General features: G+C 40.5%; 2 gene segments (V, D, J or C); both read left to right on the top strand.

Annotated features, from left to right (window-relative positions):
• Positions 1-10,730: 10,730 nt before the first annotated feature.
• Positions 10,731-11,310, top strand: LOC119907320. The segment is given in 2 exon segments: positions 10,731-10,782; positions 10,890-11,310. Coding segments are annotated over 2 exon segments (384 nt in total).
• Positions 11,311-11,426: 116 nt separating this feature from the next.
• Positions 11,427-13,301, top strand: LOC119907321. The segment is given in 2 exon segments: positions 11,427-11,481; positions 11,698-13,301. Coding segments are annotated over 2 exon segments (360 nt in total).
• Positions 13,302-14,846: the final 1,545 nt, after the last annotated feature.

Raw genomic sequence — 14,846 nt, 5'->3', positions numbered from 1 at the left:
TTTAATTAACATTCTAAGACACAGGATAAATCCTTCTTTCCAACTGTTAAGTTAAATTTGCATCTTGAGGGTTCATAGCTTTAGATTAGTCTGACAAAGTCAGAGAGCCGTGTCTCTCTACAGTGAGAGGTTTTTGTACGGCGGCTCAATGAGTTTGTATCACTGTTGTGGACTTTTGGTGGAGGAATCAGACTGGATTTAGAAGTAAGTTTCAAATACAAAATAAAATATTGTAAAGTTTTAAAATTGATATTTGGTTGGAGAGAAGATAAATTTTAATCTTAATGTAAAAATGATCGCTAAGGTTAGTATAACATTTTATACCACAAAAATAACTGTTTAAGTAAAAGTTAATTCATTTTATTTAATTGAACAGAGCAACGATCAACATGGTTTACTTTAAAATGTTGAAATGTGATTGAAATACAGATGAAGAACATTTGAATGCAGTCGGTTCATTTTGTTTATTTATTTAGTTTTAACGTGAAGGTTTGTCTTTTTATTTCCAGTGTAGTTTGATATATTTCAGGTCGTTCTGTATGATGATTCTCTCTGTGCTGATTTGCATGAGTGACTTCTTCAGATGTAGGACCAGTCAGAATGTTTATGTTTGGAGCAACTACCACTATTTACACTGGTACCAACAGAGAGATGGAGAAACTCCTAAACTCCTCATTTACGCTGCTAGCACTCGAGCATCGGGGATTCCAGGCCGTTTTACAGGCAGTGGATCAAACTCTGACTTCACTCTGACCATCAGTGGAGTTCAGACTGAAGATGCAGCAGTTTACTACTGTCAGAGTTTTCATTGGATCAGCAGTCAAGCTGTGTCCACACAGTGAAAAAGCGTTGTACAAAACCTCCCTCAGTCAGACTGAACAGAAACTGAACTGACTGCTGCAGCTGGAAGCTACTGCAGAGACTGATACACTTCACTGAGGACACACACACACAACACACACACATACACACAATGTTTTCTACAAGGTTGAAGATTTCTCTACTTTTGCTTTAACCACCAATGAGCATGTAGCAAAATAAGCTCAATTAAAAAAAGAAAGAAATCTTACTTTGTCCATCACAGCTTCTCACGATCCATTCATGTCTTTTTATGATCCCACTGTCTTTTCTGATTTGCCAAATAATCCAGAGTAGCCTGCATGGGAAAGCAGATAAGAAAAGTCTTGTTCATGACCTTTGACCTCAGCATCATACTGGATTAAAGCAATTTCAATTATATTTAATGGGAAATATGAAGACACAGATCGTCATCAGAAACATTCAGGATCAGAGACTGCCCAACACAACCAGTACATCCTTGAAAGCACAAAATAGTATTTTAAAATATAAACGCATGTCATCTATAGAAAAGCTAAATATCAACTTAAATCATAAAAATGCAAAAGAAATAAGTAACCTTCTTGATATAACTATATCTGTAAATACTATATATAAAGAATATGGAATAACACATTTTCTCTAACATGCAAATCAAAACTCCACCAACATACTGAGAGTAAATGATTATTCTTAACCTTGGAAACAACAAAAAAGACACACAACAGACCACAACCAGCAGATGGAGTCACCCAGTCTTCATTGAAACGTAGATTTTCAAATTCCTCTTCCTCTGAGCATTTTTAGGACTTCATGTCCATGTTGGCTTCAAAGTGAAAATATTCTATGACAGCTGGGTGAACTGCGTCTGCTGAGGAAGATCATGTCATAAAAACAGTAATGTAACTCATGATGACTTCCATATTTTCTGGCTCCACCCACATTTCTGAAATTTCTGGTTGGAGTTTCTCGAGGAAGCTTTCTGAGATTGTTGGCCTCAGCATCCCCTCAAACACCCAACACTATTTTACTTGATGATATTTCCATATTACAGACACCTAAACATGTAAAACCTGCATTTATATAAATTTTTTTTTACAAACAAGGAAGACAAAACAAACTGTTACAAATCACTGGATCAGTTCACTACTAGACTTTTCAGAATCCTCTACATGTAAATATGTGAATATGTAGGAAACTGCTCTCACAGCAGGACCCCTTTACTGTGTGAGAGCTGATTTTCTCCTTTAAGAAGTTTCTGTCAGGTGTTTTTTCTGCTCCACCAGTCACTCACTCACACATTGTTTGACTTCACATTAAAAGTGGGTCAATCCAAGGTCACTAAACATGTACAGAGATCACCACCATCTGACTAAACTACAGTATAATTCCAGAAGCCAGTACTATTGCATGTTGCCCTAGCCCAAAATGGTAAAATAATAGAAAGAAGTAAAAGCAAATAAACAAATAAACCACAAACTATTGTGGATCTTTCAGTTACATCACATGATGTTTCTCAGCAGATGGAGTCGGCATGTTTACACTAAAATGTAGATTTTCAAATTTCCATCCCTCTGATAATTTTTAGGGATTTTTGTTTTGGCTTCAAAGTTCAAATATTCCCTGACCTCTGCGTTATCACCATCTGCTGAAGAAGATCATGTAACTGATCCAAAGCTCCAGAAGAGCTACTGAATGGAACTTGAGGTGAAATGATTTATCAAGCATCAACTTTCAGTCTCAACTTTTGAGTCAACAAGGGCAAGAAGTCCTCAAAGTGCAGCATAAACCTCACAATACTGCTCACTGATATTACAACATGGACTTGAGGCAATCTGTCCAACTGTAACTGATGATGATATCTAAAAAAAACTTCTGGCTGGAGTTTAGCAAACTATCTGAGATCCTTGGCCTGAGCACCAACTCATGACTCATTACTGCTTCACTTGATGAAATATCTATACCAGTGGTCACTAATAGGCGGACCGTGGTCCGGATCCGGACCCAGCCGCTGTCCTCTCCGGACCGCCAACCTACAGCCGATTTATTATTGAGACTTACTACCTCGGGACGGAGCGTTTCAATTTTAACCCGCACAGCTTTTCTAGCATTTACTGTACTGGTTTAGCGGCCCAGGAAACTCACAGACCAATCGCATGTGCTTCAATCGTCTCATGTGACATGAGAAAGTAGAAAAGTGGTAGCTCTATAAGAGGGGATGAAAGAAGAGGAGGCATTACAGCTGTTCATTTGTTATGATGTGTTGAGTGTTTATTATAAAATTGGTTAAGACTACACTTCATCACTTCAAACTACACTTTCAGTTTCATTTTTTCTAAAAATTAGGCACTTTTATTTAGTGTAATTAAATTTAGAATTTATTATTAGAGTAGTTATTATTTATTATCCCTCCAGTTTGATGTGAAAACTGACTGAAATATTGTTTGATTTGACAGTCCGTTGTTGACTGAAAACATATGTGATACAACTATACATTATGGTACTGAATGATAACACAAGTTAGTCATTTTGATGTTCTGGACCTTTGCTTCGGGAAATTTTCAACAACCAATAAAGTCACTATATATAATATGCATTGATTTTAGACGTCACCATCCAACTCCTGAAAAGACGATTATAGATGGTAAAGAGGTTGAAATTGTTGAGTCGTATAAGTATCTGGGAATCATCATTGATAACAAGTTGACCTTTGAACTAAACACAGATATGCTGAGTAAGAAAAGTCAGCAACGTCTTTTCTGTCTGAGAAAGCTAACAAAGTTTCAAATGGACAGATCCCTGATGACATTGTTTTATAAATCTTTTATTGAGTCCGTCTTTACTTTTTCATGTATTTGCTGGTATGCTTCTCTAAGTTTAAAACCGAAAAACACATTAGCAAAGGTAAATAAAGTTAGCAGCAAAATCATTGGGATTCAGCAGATAAAACTAACTGAACTGTACAATAGACATGTGCTTAAAAAGGCAGAATCCATCATGTCTGATAGTTCTCACCCCCTGCATGCAGAATTTAAGATGCTGCCTTCTGGTTCCCGCTTCAGTCAACCACCAGCCAAAACATATCGATATAAATTCACCTTTGTACCCTCTGCTATCTCTCTGCTTAACTCTGTAAAGAATAGGTAACATCTGCACATAAGGCTGACTTGAACTTAAACTTTTAATGTTGTGGTATTCATTTACCCGTTGGTCTGACCCTGTATTTTTAATGATTTTGATGTTGTCATCTTTGTTGTTATGTACTGTGTGTTAACTTCTTTGCTACTGCAGCAAAACTAATTTCCCCTCGGGGACAAAAAAAGGTCTTGAACTTCAATATTCATGTCACTCATCAAAAACACAACTTTCCCAAAATAGAAAGACAAAACATAACAGTTACAAATCACTTGATTAGTTTACTAGTAACTTTTCAGTATCCTTTACATGTAAATTTCCATCCATCCATCGTCAACCGCTTATCCTGCGTACAGGGTTGCGGGGGCTGGAGCCAATCCCAGCTTACACTGGGCAAAAGCAGTGTACACCCTGGACAGTGGGAGGAAGCCAGGGCAACCAGGGTTTAAACCCACAATCTTCTTTCTGTGAGGCAACAGTGCTAACCACTGCACCACTATATTTCCTCTCTGCAGAAATGTCAATTGCAGGCAGACAGTTTGCAGGTATTTGTGCAATAATCAAGATGGCGCCCACTTAGAATCGAAGCTACAACATCGGCGAGTTTAAAAAGGCTAAAAAAAAATTTTTCAATCAGTAATTTCGCCCACAGCACCGTTTTCCCCGGTATCGATGGCATCTGTTTTCAACAGGCTAATGTTATTTTTGTTATCGATTCATTTAGTGATTATTGTCTCAGATTAATGGTTTAGTCAATGAAACTTTTTTGAAAATTTTACCAGAGTTGACTTTGCTGAATATCTTTTTCAGTCCCAAACCAAAAGATAAAAAACTGAGAAAAGAGATAAATATTCACAACTGTGACTCTATAGGACTTGTCTTTGGCATTTTTTGCTTGTGAAATGACGTAAACAATTAATTGATTGTCAGGTTGTAAATAGGTGTCTAATTGTTTCAGCTGTGTAGAAAGGGCTATGTTTCTGGACGGCACAGGCAGGTGATCAGGGTGGATGGTTGGTGAACAAAGCACAGCACTTTGACACTAGAAATATGGATTCACATCCTGAATGAAACATCCAAAAGGTTAGGGAAAGATTGTACGTGGGTACGTGACACTAAAGTAAACAAGTCTTCTCTCACTATTACAGTTTTTTCTCGATTGCTTAAACACATTTCTTAAAATTATGCCTCTTTTTCTCGAAACTATAAACACAAATCCACAACTTCTCAACCAATTTCCCAAACATCCTATTTTCAGGTCAAAATGAAGCTTTCCACTTAAAACCATTCAATCTTGCAGAAAAACCAAACTTTGACCTCAGACATGACACACAAGCCCTCAGAAACTCCTCCTCCTCCTCCTCCTCCTCCTCATCTTCTTCGTATCCCTTCTCCTCCTCTAACTCCTACTGTTCCTCCTCTTCCTTCACCTCTTCATCTTCTCCATACTGATCTTCTTCCTCCTCCTTGTGTTTCCACCTGGGTAACTGTTTGCTAATTGACCCTTCGCTAAGCCACGCCCAAATACGCAGCTGGCCAATCACAGCACAGTATAGGACTCTCTCTAACTGAGGTCCGACACTTTCATGGCTGCGCTCCATTGACTCTAATGCAAAAGGAGTTGTTTTCTAGCTTTTTTTGGCTGTATTTTTCTAAGATATGGTCAAACGCTGGGGCCCTTGTAATAATTACAGTCGCAACCCAGAGAGGTTGAAAGGAGAAGTACGATTTACTCTCTTTCCGAAACCTGAAATAAATCCAGAAAAATGTTGGTTGTGGATTGTTCCTAATGTTAGTTAGCTAACGCTAGCTAACTTCCTACTGAATGTAACGTTATAAAGCCCTACTGTTCTGCTTTTAATGTAATAATGAATAGAGGCCAACCCAGCTTGACAGGAACAGTGTTGTTGTCGTTCATATGTTGGCTTTTGTCTCAGTCGTCGGGGGATGTGGTAGAAGGGTCAACTGAGCTCAATCTGGCTGATTGAGTGAACAATATTGAATGTTAGTGCTTTCTCAATGACCACATGGTGTAAGCAATGAGAATTTAACAGAATAAGAAAACATTGACCTGCCGGTGGCGGAGGAGGAAAGGTCATCAACCAAAGTTTCTGTACAAATTTCACTACAATCCATATTTCATATGGACCAAAGTAGTGGACAGACCAACATTTCCATCCACAGAGCCATGGGAGGCCTAAAAATGAAAATATTATAGAGCACAGTTCTTATCAGACTTAGATCTGTCCTGCCACTGATGCCCCTTCTGCTCTGGATAAATCATTTTGGATAACACGTTAGGAAAAGGCTTGTATAAGTAATAAGGTTTTTGTCTTTTTAATGCAAGCAAACAAAACATTTTTTGAGAGCATATTTATCGCACTGCAATAAAAAGTTTGTAATTAAAAATAAACAGGCCTTTTTTTGTGTCACAGAAAAGTTCTGATTGCTAATATGTCCTCTTTGAAGACAAATATTTTCCTTGTGAGTCAGAAAGTTTTGCAAGTTAAATAGTTTTGCAAAAGGTTTTCCTTGCGAGTCAGAAGTAGAGATCCAGTAGATCTCTGGAAACATTCCAGAGATCCAGAGATCCTGTGATCATAAGAAACATATATCCCTGTCCCTGTGTCCGAAATCACCCACTACTCACTATGGTGGACTATATAGTGGAGTTATTATACCCTATATAGTCCACTCAATGTATCCCAGAATGCATTTTGAAAAGTAGTGTACAACCGATGGTCACTAACCAAGCCATATATACCATCATGCATTCCGCTAATAGAAAAAACTGATTGGCCGACGGCAATGACGTAATTAACGGCGCTGAAATAACGATCGGGGTACGAAAGAGTTTTAACAATGCGAGTGAGCTCACTATTTAATGCTCTACATACAACTCTCTACATAGGGGGTAGGGAGTAGTGAATGAGTGGGGATTTCGGACACAGCCATAGTCACACCTCAGGGTCAGAGGTTACCCTCTTAAAGTGACAGAGCCTAACATGAGAACACTTGTAGGAAAGCTGCTATTCACATTTTAACTCAAACCCAGGGGTTATATACATAAACAGTATATAGCATTTTATGCATATGCTCCTTGCCAGGGGGCGCCACTGGGGTGGCCACCCATTTTCTTAGGGTGGCCGTGGCCCCCCCTGGCCCCCCTTGGTGGCGCCATTGCTGATAGAAGGCAGCTATTGATCAGCTGGTTGTTTTTAAACCTCACTGTATAATTTACAATACCTTGTATTTGCCTGAGAAGACCTCAGAGTTTGAAACATTGCAATAAATGATACTGCCTAGGGGGATTCATAATTACGCAGTGTGCAGGTCATTCTTAAATTTTCACTCTAAGCCTTTCATTCAGCACTATGCCCACAGGTTTGTTGGATGTGCACATGTTCTTGTGTGTTTGAACTAGAATTACAGTATATCAGAATGTGAAATTTAACATTTCCAGTCAGTATAAAAGACAAAAGGAGTGGAAATTTATAAATACAATTTATTGCAATGTAAACCATGTGTTATTTTTAAAATATTCACAAATGTGGACATGTAGTAAACACATTTATTCAAATAAATAGACTGGGCCCGTGCAAGTGGTAACAGCTACTGTATGTCCGGCATAGGTCCAGAGCACTTAGGAGTCCATAGAGTGGTAGGGAGAAAGGGGGATAAAGGTGGGCGTGTTACTTTTTTAATAACCATTTTGAACATAAATAAAAATATTAGCCATGACGGTCAGCTATGTTTAGGAGCAAAAAAAGGGTCCTAAAAGCCAAATTCAAAAGCTGTGAAACTGCCAACTGAAAGCAGTTCACTGCATTTGGAGGTGGCCTTTAAGGCAATTACCTACTTTACTTAAAAACATAATTATGCTAGTTGTGAAATGAATTAGATTTTTCAATATAGCCCAGGGCTGCCATGTCAGATGCAACGGTTCTCAATCATGGCATCATTTAAGCTACAAACAAATACAGCCATAACACTGTTCACTGATGGGCACCAGCCTTCCACCAACACTTTGGGTCACAAATGAAAACAGGATCTTCATGCCAGGGTGCTGGAGGTAAAGCCGGTGCAGGTCCTCCATCATGTTGACCAGCTTCACAATGCTGACCTCCCCGTGCAGCTGCCGCCACAGTGGATGATGAGGACATCCAGTGCTGCACTTCTTCGCAGGGAGGGGAAAAGAAAGGGAGAAGCCAGTCAGACCAAGAGACATCCGGCAGGGTGAAGATGCTTCCTAAGCTCTCTGCAGCTCTCTGGCTCTCATGCTGCACATAGCTGTCACCAATGATCTAGAGTGCAACTATGGGAGGAAAATAAATGAGTATAATAAATGCTTCTATGTCACATCTAAAGGAGAAAACATAACAAGGCAGCAACACCTCAAAAATCTAGATAACAGTCTATATTTCCAATGTAATATCAGTGGTCTAAAGTCTAGTTTATGCTGTGTGACCATAAACTCCATTTACCACAGTCACAGAAAAATATTTCTGCTAGATATCATGTACAATGCGTTAAACATGAGCAGCTAACCTTACCTAGCTAGTCATGTCTGATGCACTACCAGTCAAGCTTCATGCTAAGACGCCTAACGTTAGCTAACTATTATACATGTCATTTTAAAAAAAGACAGCGATAGACTCAGTGGCCTGGCCAATGGTAAATATAAAAAATCATTAAATTATGCCATACTACATTTAAAAGAATTTCTATTAAAATGAGCAACATAACGTCAACTTACCTCCATCTTGCCTGTACACGTGACAACTGAGTGCTGCTCGGAGTTGAAGCAGTCAATGCAAACCCATGATTGGTCAAACCCACCAATAGAATCTCTTATTTTCACCATTTTTGGAGTAGTATGTAGCTGCAGAACCGAAGGCTGCAGTTTCAGGATCGCAATTTTAGGACCGGAATTGCATTTCTAGGACTACTTTGATACTGCCAGCTAGCTGGCTGGCTAGCTAGCTAGCTATGTTACTCTTGACAGCTCCCCGAAGCCACTTACCCTTACCACAACCATCACAGAGTGTGTGCCTAAACTTAGGTTATTGATTATGTGCATGTCGACCGGTTAACCCTACAGCTATGCTAGCAGCCAGGGTTAACCTCCTTCGTGTTGCTGCACATTACAAACTTGATTTGTCATTGCAGTGCGATAAATATGCTCTTTTTGTTGCTTGCATTAAAAAGACACAAAAATACCTCAAGTGACTTGAAAATCATGTGTAGTACAATGACAATTCCACAAGAGAGCAGCACTGGATTACAACTGAACACTACACATGGGAATATGACAAAAAATACCCTTTGTTGTAGTTCTGAGTCTATGATAATTGTGTTTTGATAGATAGCTTGTGTCATATAACGTAAGAAATTTAAGTAGTCTACTCAAATAATGAAATTTCACCAGAACGTATCTCAGCAGTTATTGAACACAATGGAATCGATGTTATAATTTTTTGTTATTGTTTTAAGACACAGAGAGCTTCTCCTCAGTGTTCTGGGACGACTCGACTCAGGAGAGGAGGCTGCTAGTGTGTCGATCTTCCTCAGATTGGATGAAACTGGTTTCATTTCCCTCTCTGAACTCAGTAACCATGGCAACCGATAGGCATCACTGCTGAACCATGACAACAGATGGTTTTCAGGACTAAAGATAAAAAGTAGTAACAGGCACAGTTTTCCTCTTATGTATTTTCTTTATTCTTTAATTAAATATTTCACATATAGTGAAGACTGTAAGGCTTTTATTGTTTTAACTGTCTTAAATATTTCCTGTCTCAAGCAAAAACCTCCTACATGAAGATGGTATGTTTGTCCATTTCATGTACCTAAGAATCAACAATGAAATATTCAAATGACAATGTTAACTACTGAACTACTTTTTCTGTCACGATCGTGGTGTGGAGGCAGGTTGGAGGACCCAAACGCAGGACACAGAGCGGAGCAGGTATAGTTCAACGAAGGGTTTTAATATAACCAAAAGCGAGCTCACTTACAGGTGAGTGGCTGAATAACAGAAATCCAAAATTCAAAAGTACAGGGAGACAAGACAAGCAAGGCTGGTTACAGGCAGGCAGAGAGTACACACACAACAGACTGGGGGATAACATGAACAATGACGAGGCAAAGACAAGACAGATATACACCAGGTATATATACACAGGGACTAACGAGCAGGGCGGGAGCAACACAGGTGAAAGACATGAGGCTAACGAGGCACAGGTAGGGAGAGAGAGAGAGAGAGAGAGAGAGAGAGAGAGAGAGAGAGCGCAGGGGAAAACAGAGACAGACATGCAGAGGGATCACTGGGGTAACAGACATGACAAGGGTTACCGAACACTAGACGAAAGACAAGACAGACCCCCAAAACCCAACAGACCAAAATAACACTAACTAAACACAAAAGTGCAACACCAAGGATGGCCAACCGGCAGAGCGTGACATTTTCAAACAAACTGATAAACAAAAAACAAAAAACAACATGTCCCTGTGAACACATCACATTTTAAATATCAGACACAAAATGTGAGTATTGATCCATTGCTAGACAGAATCATCAGAGTAATCCAAGTCCCTGCTGGAGTCAGTCAGAGCATTTCCATAGAGAGCCACTTTGCATCAGCAGCACCATGCTCCAGTGCTCTGGGAGAGTTTATAGTCCTGAGAGTTGAACACTGGATGACTGACAGCTGTCCTTCATGACAACAGAAGCCACAGAAATCCTCCTCATCAAAAACATGACTTTGATCTGCGTCCTCATCTGGACTCTCCTCTGCTGCTGCTTCACAGGTAAAGTCCAGAGAATCAAACTCCTCTCCTCTATGAACATCCGTCCCTCTGAAATGAAGCCCACAAAACCATGACGCTGCTTTATGTTTTTGTCTCTGTATCCTCAGAGTCCAGAGGCCAGGTCACAGTGACTCAGCCTGGAGCAGTGAGCTCTGCTCTGGGAGGCTCCGTCTCCATCAGATGTAGGACCAGTCAGAATGTTTATGCTTGGGGCAGCGACCACGCTTTAGCCTGGTACCAACAGAGAGATGGAGAAACTCCTAAACTGCTCATTTATCGTGCTAGCACTCGAGCATCAGGGATTCCAGATCGTTTTACAGGCAGTGGATCAAACTCTGACTTCACTCTGACCATCAGTGGAGTCCAGACTGAAGATGCAGCAGTTTACTACTGTCAGAGTTATCATCTTATCAACAGTCAGGATGTGTTCACACAGTGAAAAAGCGTCGTACAAAAACCTCCCTCAGTCAGACTGAACAGAAACTGAACTGACTGCTGCAGCTGGAAGCTACTGCAGAGACTGATACACTTCACTGAGGACACATACACACACACACACACACACACTGTGCTCCCAGCCGTTAAGAGGCCAGTGTTGATCAGTGGCTGTCCAGGCCTTTCAGAGCCACTGACACGCCGGCAGCACAATGATGATGTCACTGATTCTACTGCTGGCCACCCTGGGGCTCCTTGTTCAGGGTGAGACTCTCTTCTGAAAACTTTGCTTCAGGATGCAACCAGGTTCACCACAATGATGTTCTGCTGTGATGGAGAAACACTGAAACAAGCAGCATTTACCTTCTTCCATCTGTTCTCCATGTTAAAGAAATGAGACTCTTCTGTTTGGATGTTGATCATCTTTCTCCAAACTGGATTTGTCTCAATAACCCTTCTCCTCTTTTTCATGTTTTCCAGATTCATCAGGAGAAATCATCCTGACTCAGTCTCCTGGATCTCAGTCTGTTGTTCCAGGACAGACTGTCTCTCTCAGATGTAAAGCCAGTTCAAGTGTTAGCAATGAGGTAGACTGGTACCTTCAGAAACCTGGAGAAGCTCCTAAACTCTTGATTTATGATGCTACAAACCGTCAGTCTGGAGTTTCAGATCGTTTCAGTGGGAGTCAGTCTGGAACTGACTTCACTTTGACCATCAGAGGAGTCCAGACTGAAGATGTAGGAGTTTATTACTGTCAGCAGGATTACAGCTTCCCGTTCACACAGTGATACAACATCGTACAAAAACCTCTCGCAGCTGGTGAGGAACTGATCTGAATCAACAGCTGCACAGAAACCATAACACTAGGTCAGGGGTGTCAAACTCATTTTCACAGAGGGCCGCATAAGCAATACGGTCACCCTCAAAGGGCCAGTTGCAACTGTAAGACTGCATAAACGTAACTACTCCTTAACATATTGTTAAATAATTGTCTCTTTATTTCATTATGTATTTAAGTTAAGGACACTTATCAGATGTAAAAATATAGCCTTAGTAAGAAAATTTCTGTGTTATTATAACATAAGTAATTAAATTCATCAGATTTAAAAACCCTCATTACTTCATCAATCAAAGATCAAACATTTCAAGTAAATAACAAAGACAAATATCATCAAACATAATCTTTTCACTTTTTCACAGTCCAGAGGTACAGAAAGCTGCTAATAACATGAGGGACAGATGTGGCATTTGATAAAACAAATAGTCCAGCTGCACACAGCCTTGCAGAGGGGATACATCCAACTAATGAGAGATAGTTTGATTACCTGGAAAATGCAGATGTATAGGCTACTGGAGCCTAAGCCTAGTTCACACTACACAATTCTTAGCCCAATTTGCCGCTCGGCGACCGTCAGGCTGTGATCGGGAGTAAATCAGCGGTTGATCGGTGTGAACTACTCAAAGACGCATCAAAACGCCTCCTCAACACATTTCTGCCATATCGCCGACATCTGCCAGATATCTAGCACGCCAAATATCTGGAGGAGTCGGCCGACTCGACATCCACATCCAGCCAATGAGAGAAGGCAGCTACTTTTCACCACATGGCAAGGCATTCACAATTTCAAACGTCTTTACAAACGAAAGGTCTGGTTACATTACAATGACAATGAGGTTTGATTGTATTCATGTTGTGTAGATTGTTGGATTAGTTGTCATTTATGTACTCTTGTGGTATTCAGTCTACCATTGTTGGTATTTGATAAGCATTGTTACCTGTGGAAATATTTGTATATTATTAGTATGTATGGTATGAATGTGTGGTTTTGACTTGTGCATCCACTGTTTCTAAATGAGGTATTGTTATTATTATTATTTTTTTTTAATTATTAATATTTTTTCTTTGAGATTATTGATGAAGGAAGCAGCTATTTTTTGTATGTATAAATTCTTTGATAGACTGGGGTGGGGTTTAATAAGTTTTACTTCTTCCCACTCCATTTCAAGCATAAGTGTATAAGTTATTATTATTGTGTATCTTTTCTGTTGTCACACTATTTTGCTTGAAATAAATAAATAAATAAATAAATACACTTTTTACTCACCTCCGGCTTTCTCTGTAGCTCAGACAATCCCTGCTACCTGCGTGTCCTAATGCATTCTTTCACCCAGATTCTTTGTCTTTGTAATTGCTGTCTTTATAATAACAAACAACAGCTGTTTTGTCTGTAGGTTCGCGTCATTTCCCGTTTCGTGTGTTTTTTTGACAAAACGTGGTTTGGAAACCAGCATCAGGTGACAGAGTCGTTGTCAGCTCGTGTAGTGTGTGACCCCCTGTCACAGATCAGTCACGTAGTGTGAACGCCACAAAGACTTCAAGACCCCCGTCACAAGACGGCAAGTTGTGCAGTGTGAACGGCACGGCCATCGGCCGACGCTGTCTGTTGTCTGCACGAGCCTTAAATAACGTTGATCCATCATCACTGATACTGTCTCATAACACAAAAGACATAGGCCTAGCCTACCGGGTTTTCTCCTTGAATCACAAACATGTATTCACTTTCCCACCATTCATGAGTTTGCCTTCCTTCTGCATAAAGTTTTCTGGTCTTGGATATTTAGGGATTGTTTGTATACATTTCTCATCTCCACTTGTCGGAAAACCATGTAGTGGGTGTGGAAACATCGCAATCTAGTGGCGGGATGCCGTCACTTCTCGGGTCACAAATCGACATGCGTTGTGGGAGATGTAGTTTATGGCAGCATAGACGTTTATTTTCAGACAATCATGAATCTTTAAAGCTTTCACGGGCTTTTCCCTCTCCAGCAACTAAGCCGATGCAGTCTCCCGCCAGGAGGTTTTGTGGTGGTTGTGGAGGCTGAAAGAGCTACATGGATACATACCAGCCACTGCAGGAAGGTGCCTGCACCAGAACAGTAACAGATCAACAAGCGTGCACAATCAGCAACTGAACCACTGTTTTCCCTGACCTTGTGTTGTGAGTGAAGGAGGGATTGGGAACGCTTAGGCACCCTTTGTCTCGGACTCACAGGCTGTTAGACAGCAAACATCAACACAAGGGAGCTAGTGGGAAAACTCCTGGTCTCACCACTGCTGATTAAGAGTGAGTAGCATGTTTGTCTCTGGAAGGAGACATCCATGGGACCCAGTCAGACACCCAGACATGTGTGGGCCTACGAGGAACAACACAGATGTTTGCTGCCATTGCAATAGCATTAACAGTGCCTCTGTTGCAGTTCTTAGATCACAAGCATGATGCACAAAAGCCACCACAACAGAACACCACAGTGAACTACACACAGGCATTGACATCACATAGCAGTGTTAGAGGCAAGAGAAGCACCCAAAGAGGCTGGGATGCTTGGATAATTTTAATAACTCCTCTTGTACGTTTGTGCCCAACAATACAGCTCCAGATGGTTCGGTGACCCCAGTGCTGGAAGGAATGCGTTCGCTACGAGAAGAACTTGCAGAGAACTCTGAAGTGGACACTAATATGTTTGACTGGTCTGATTCTGTATTTGCTAAATAAAAAGCCTTAGTGATGCCCATACTAGCAGGCCTAATGATTGCTGTAGCACTGTTACCTCTCTGTGGATGTTGCATT

The sequence above is a fragment of the Micropterus salmoides genome, unplaced genomic scaffold (assembly GCF_014851395.1).
Source record: "Micropterus salmoides isolate LMB-PRFRI ecotype aquatic unplaced genomic scaffold, ASM1485139v1 Ms_hic_scaffold_17, whole genome shotgun sequence".
NCBI classification, from domain to species: domain Eukaryota; kingdom Metazoa; phylum Chordata; class Actinopteri; order Centrarchiformes; family Centrarchidae; genus Micropterus; species Micropterus salmoides.
Note: the sequence above shows the minus strand (reverse complement) of the source record. Positions and strands in the feature narration are given on the sequence as shown.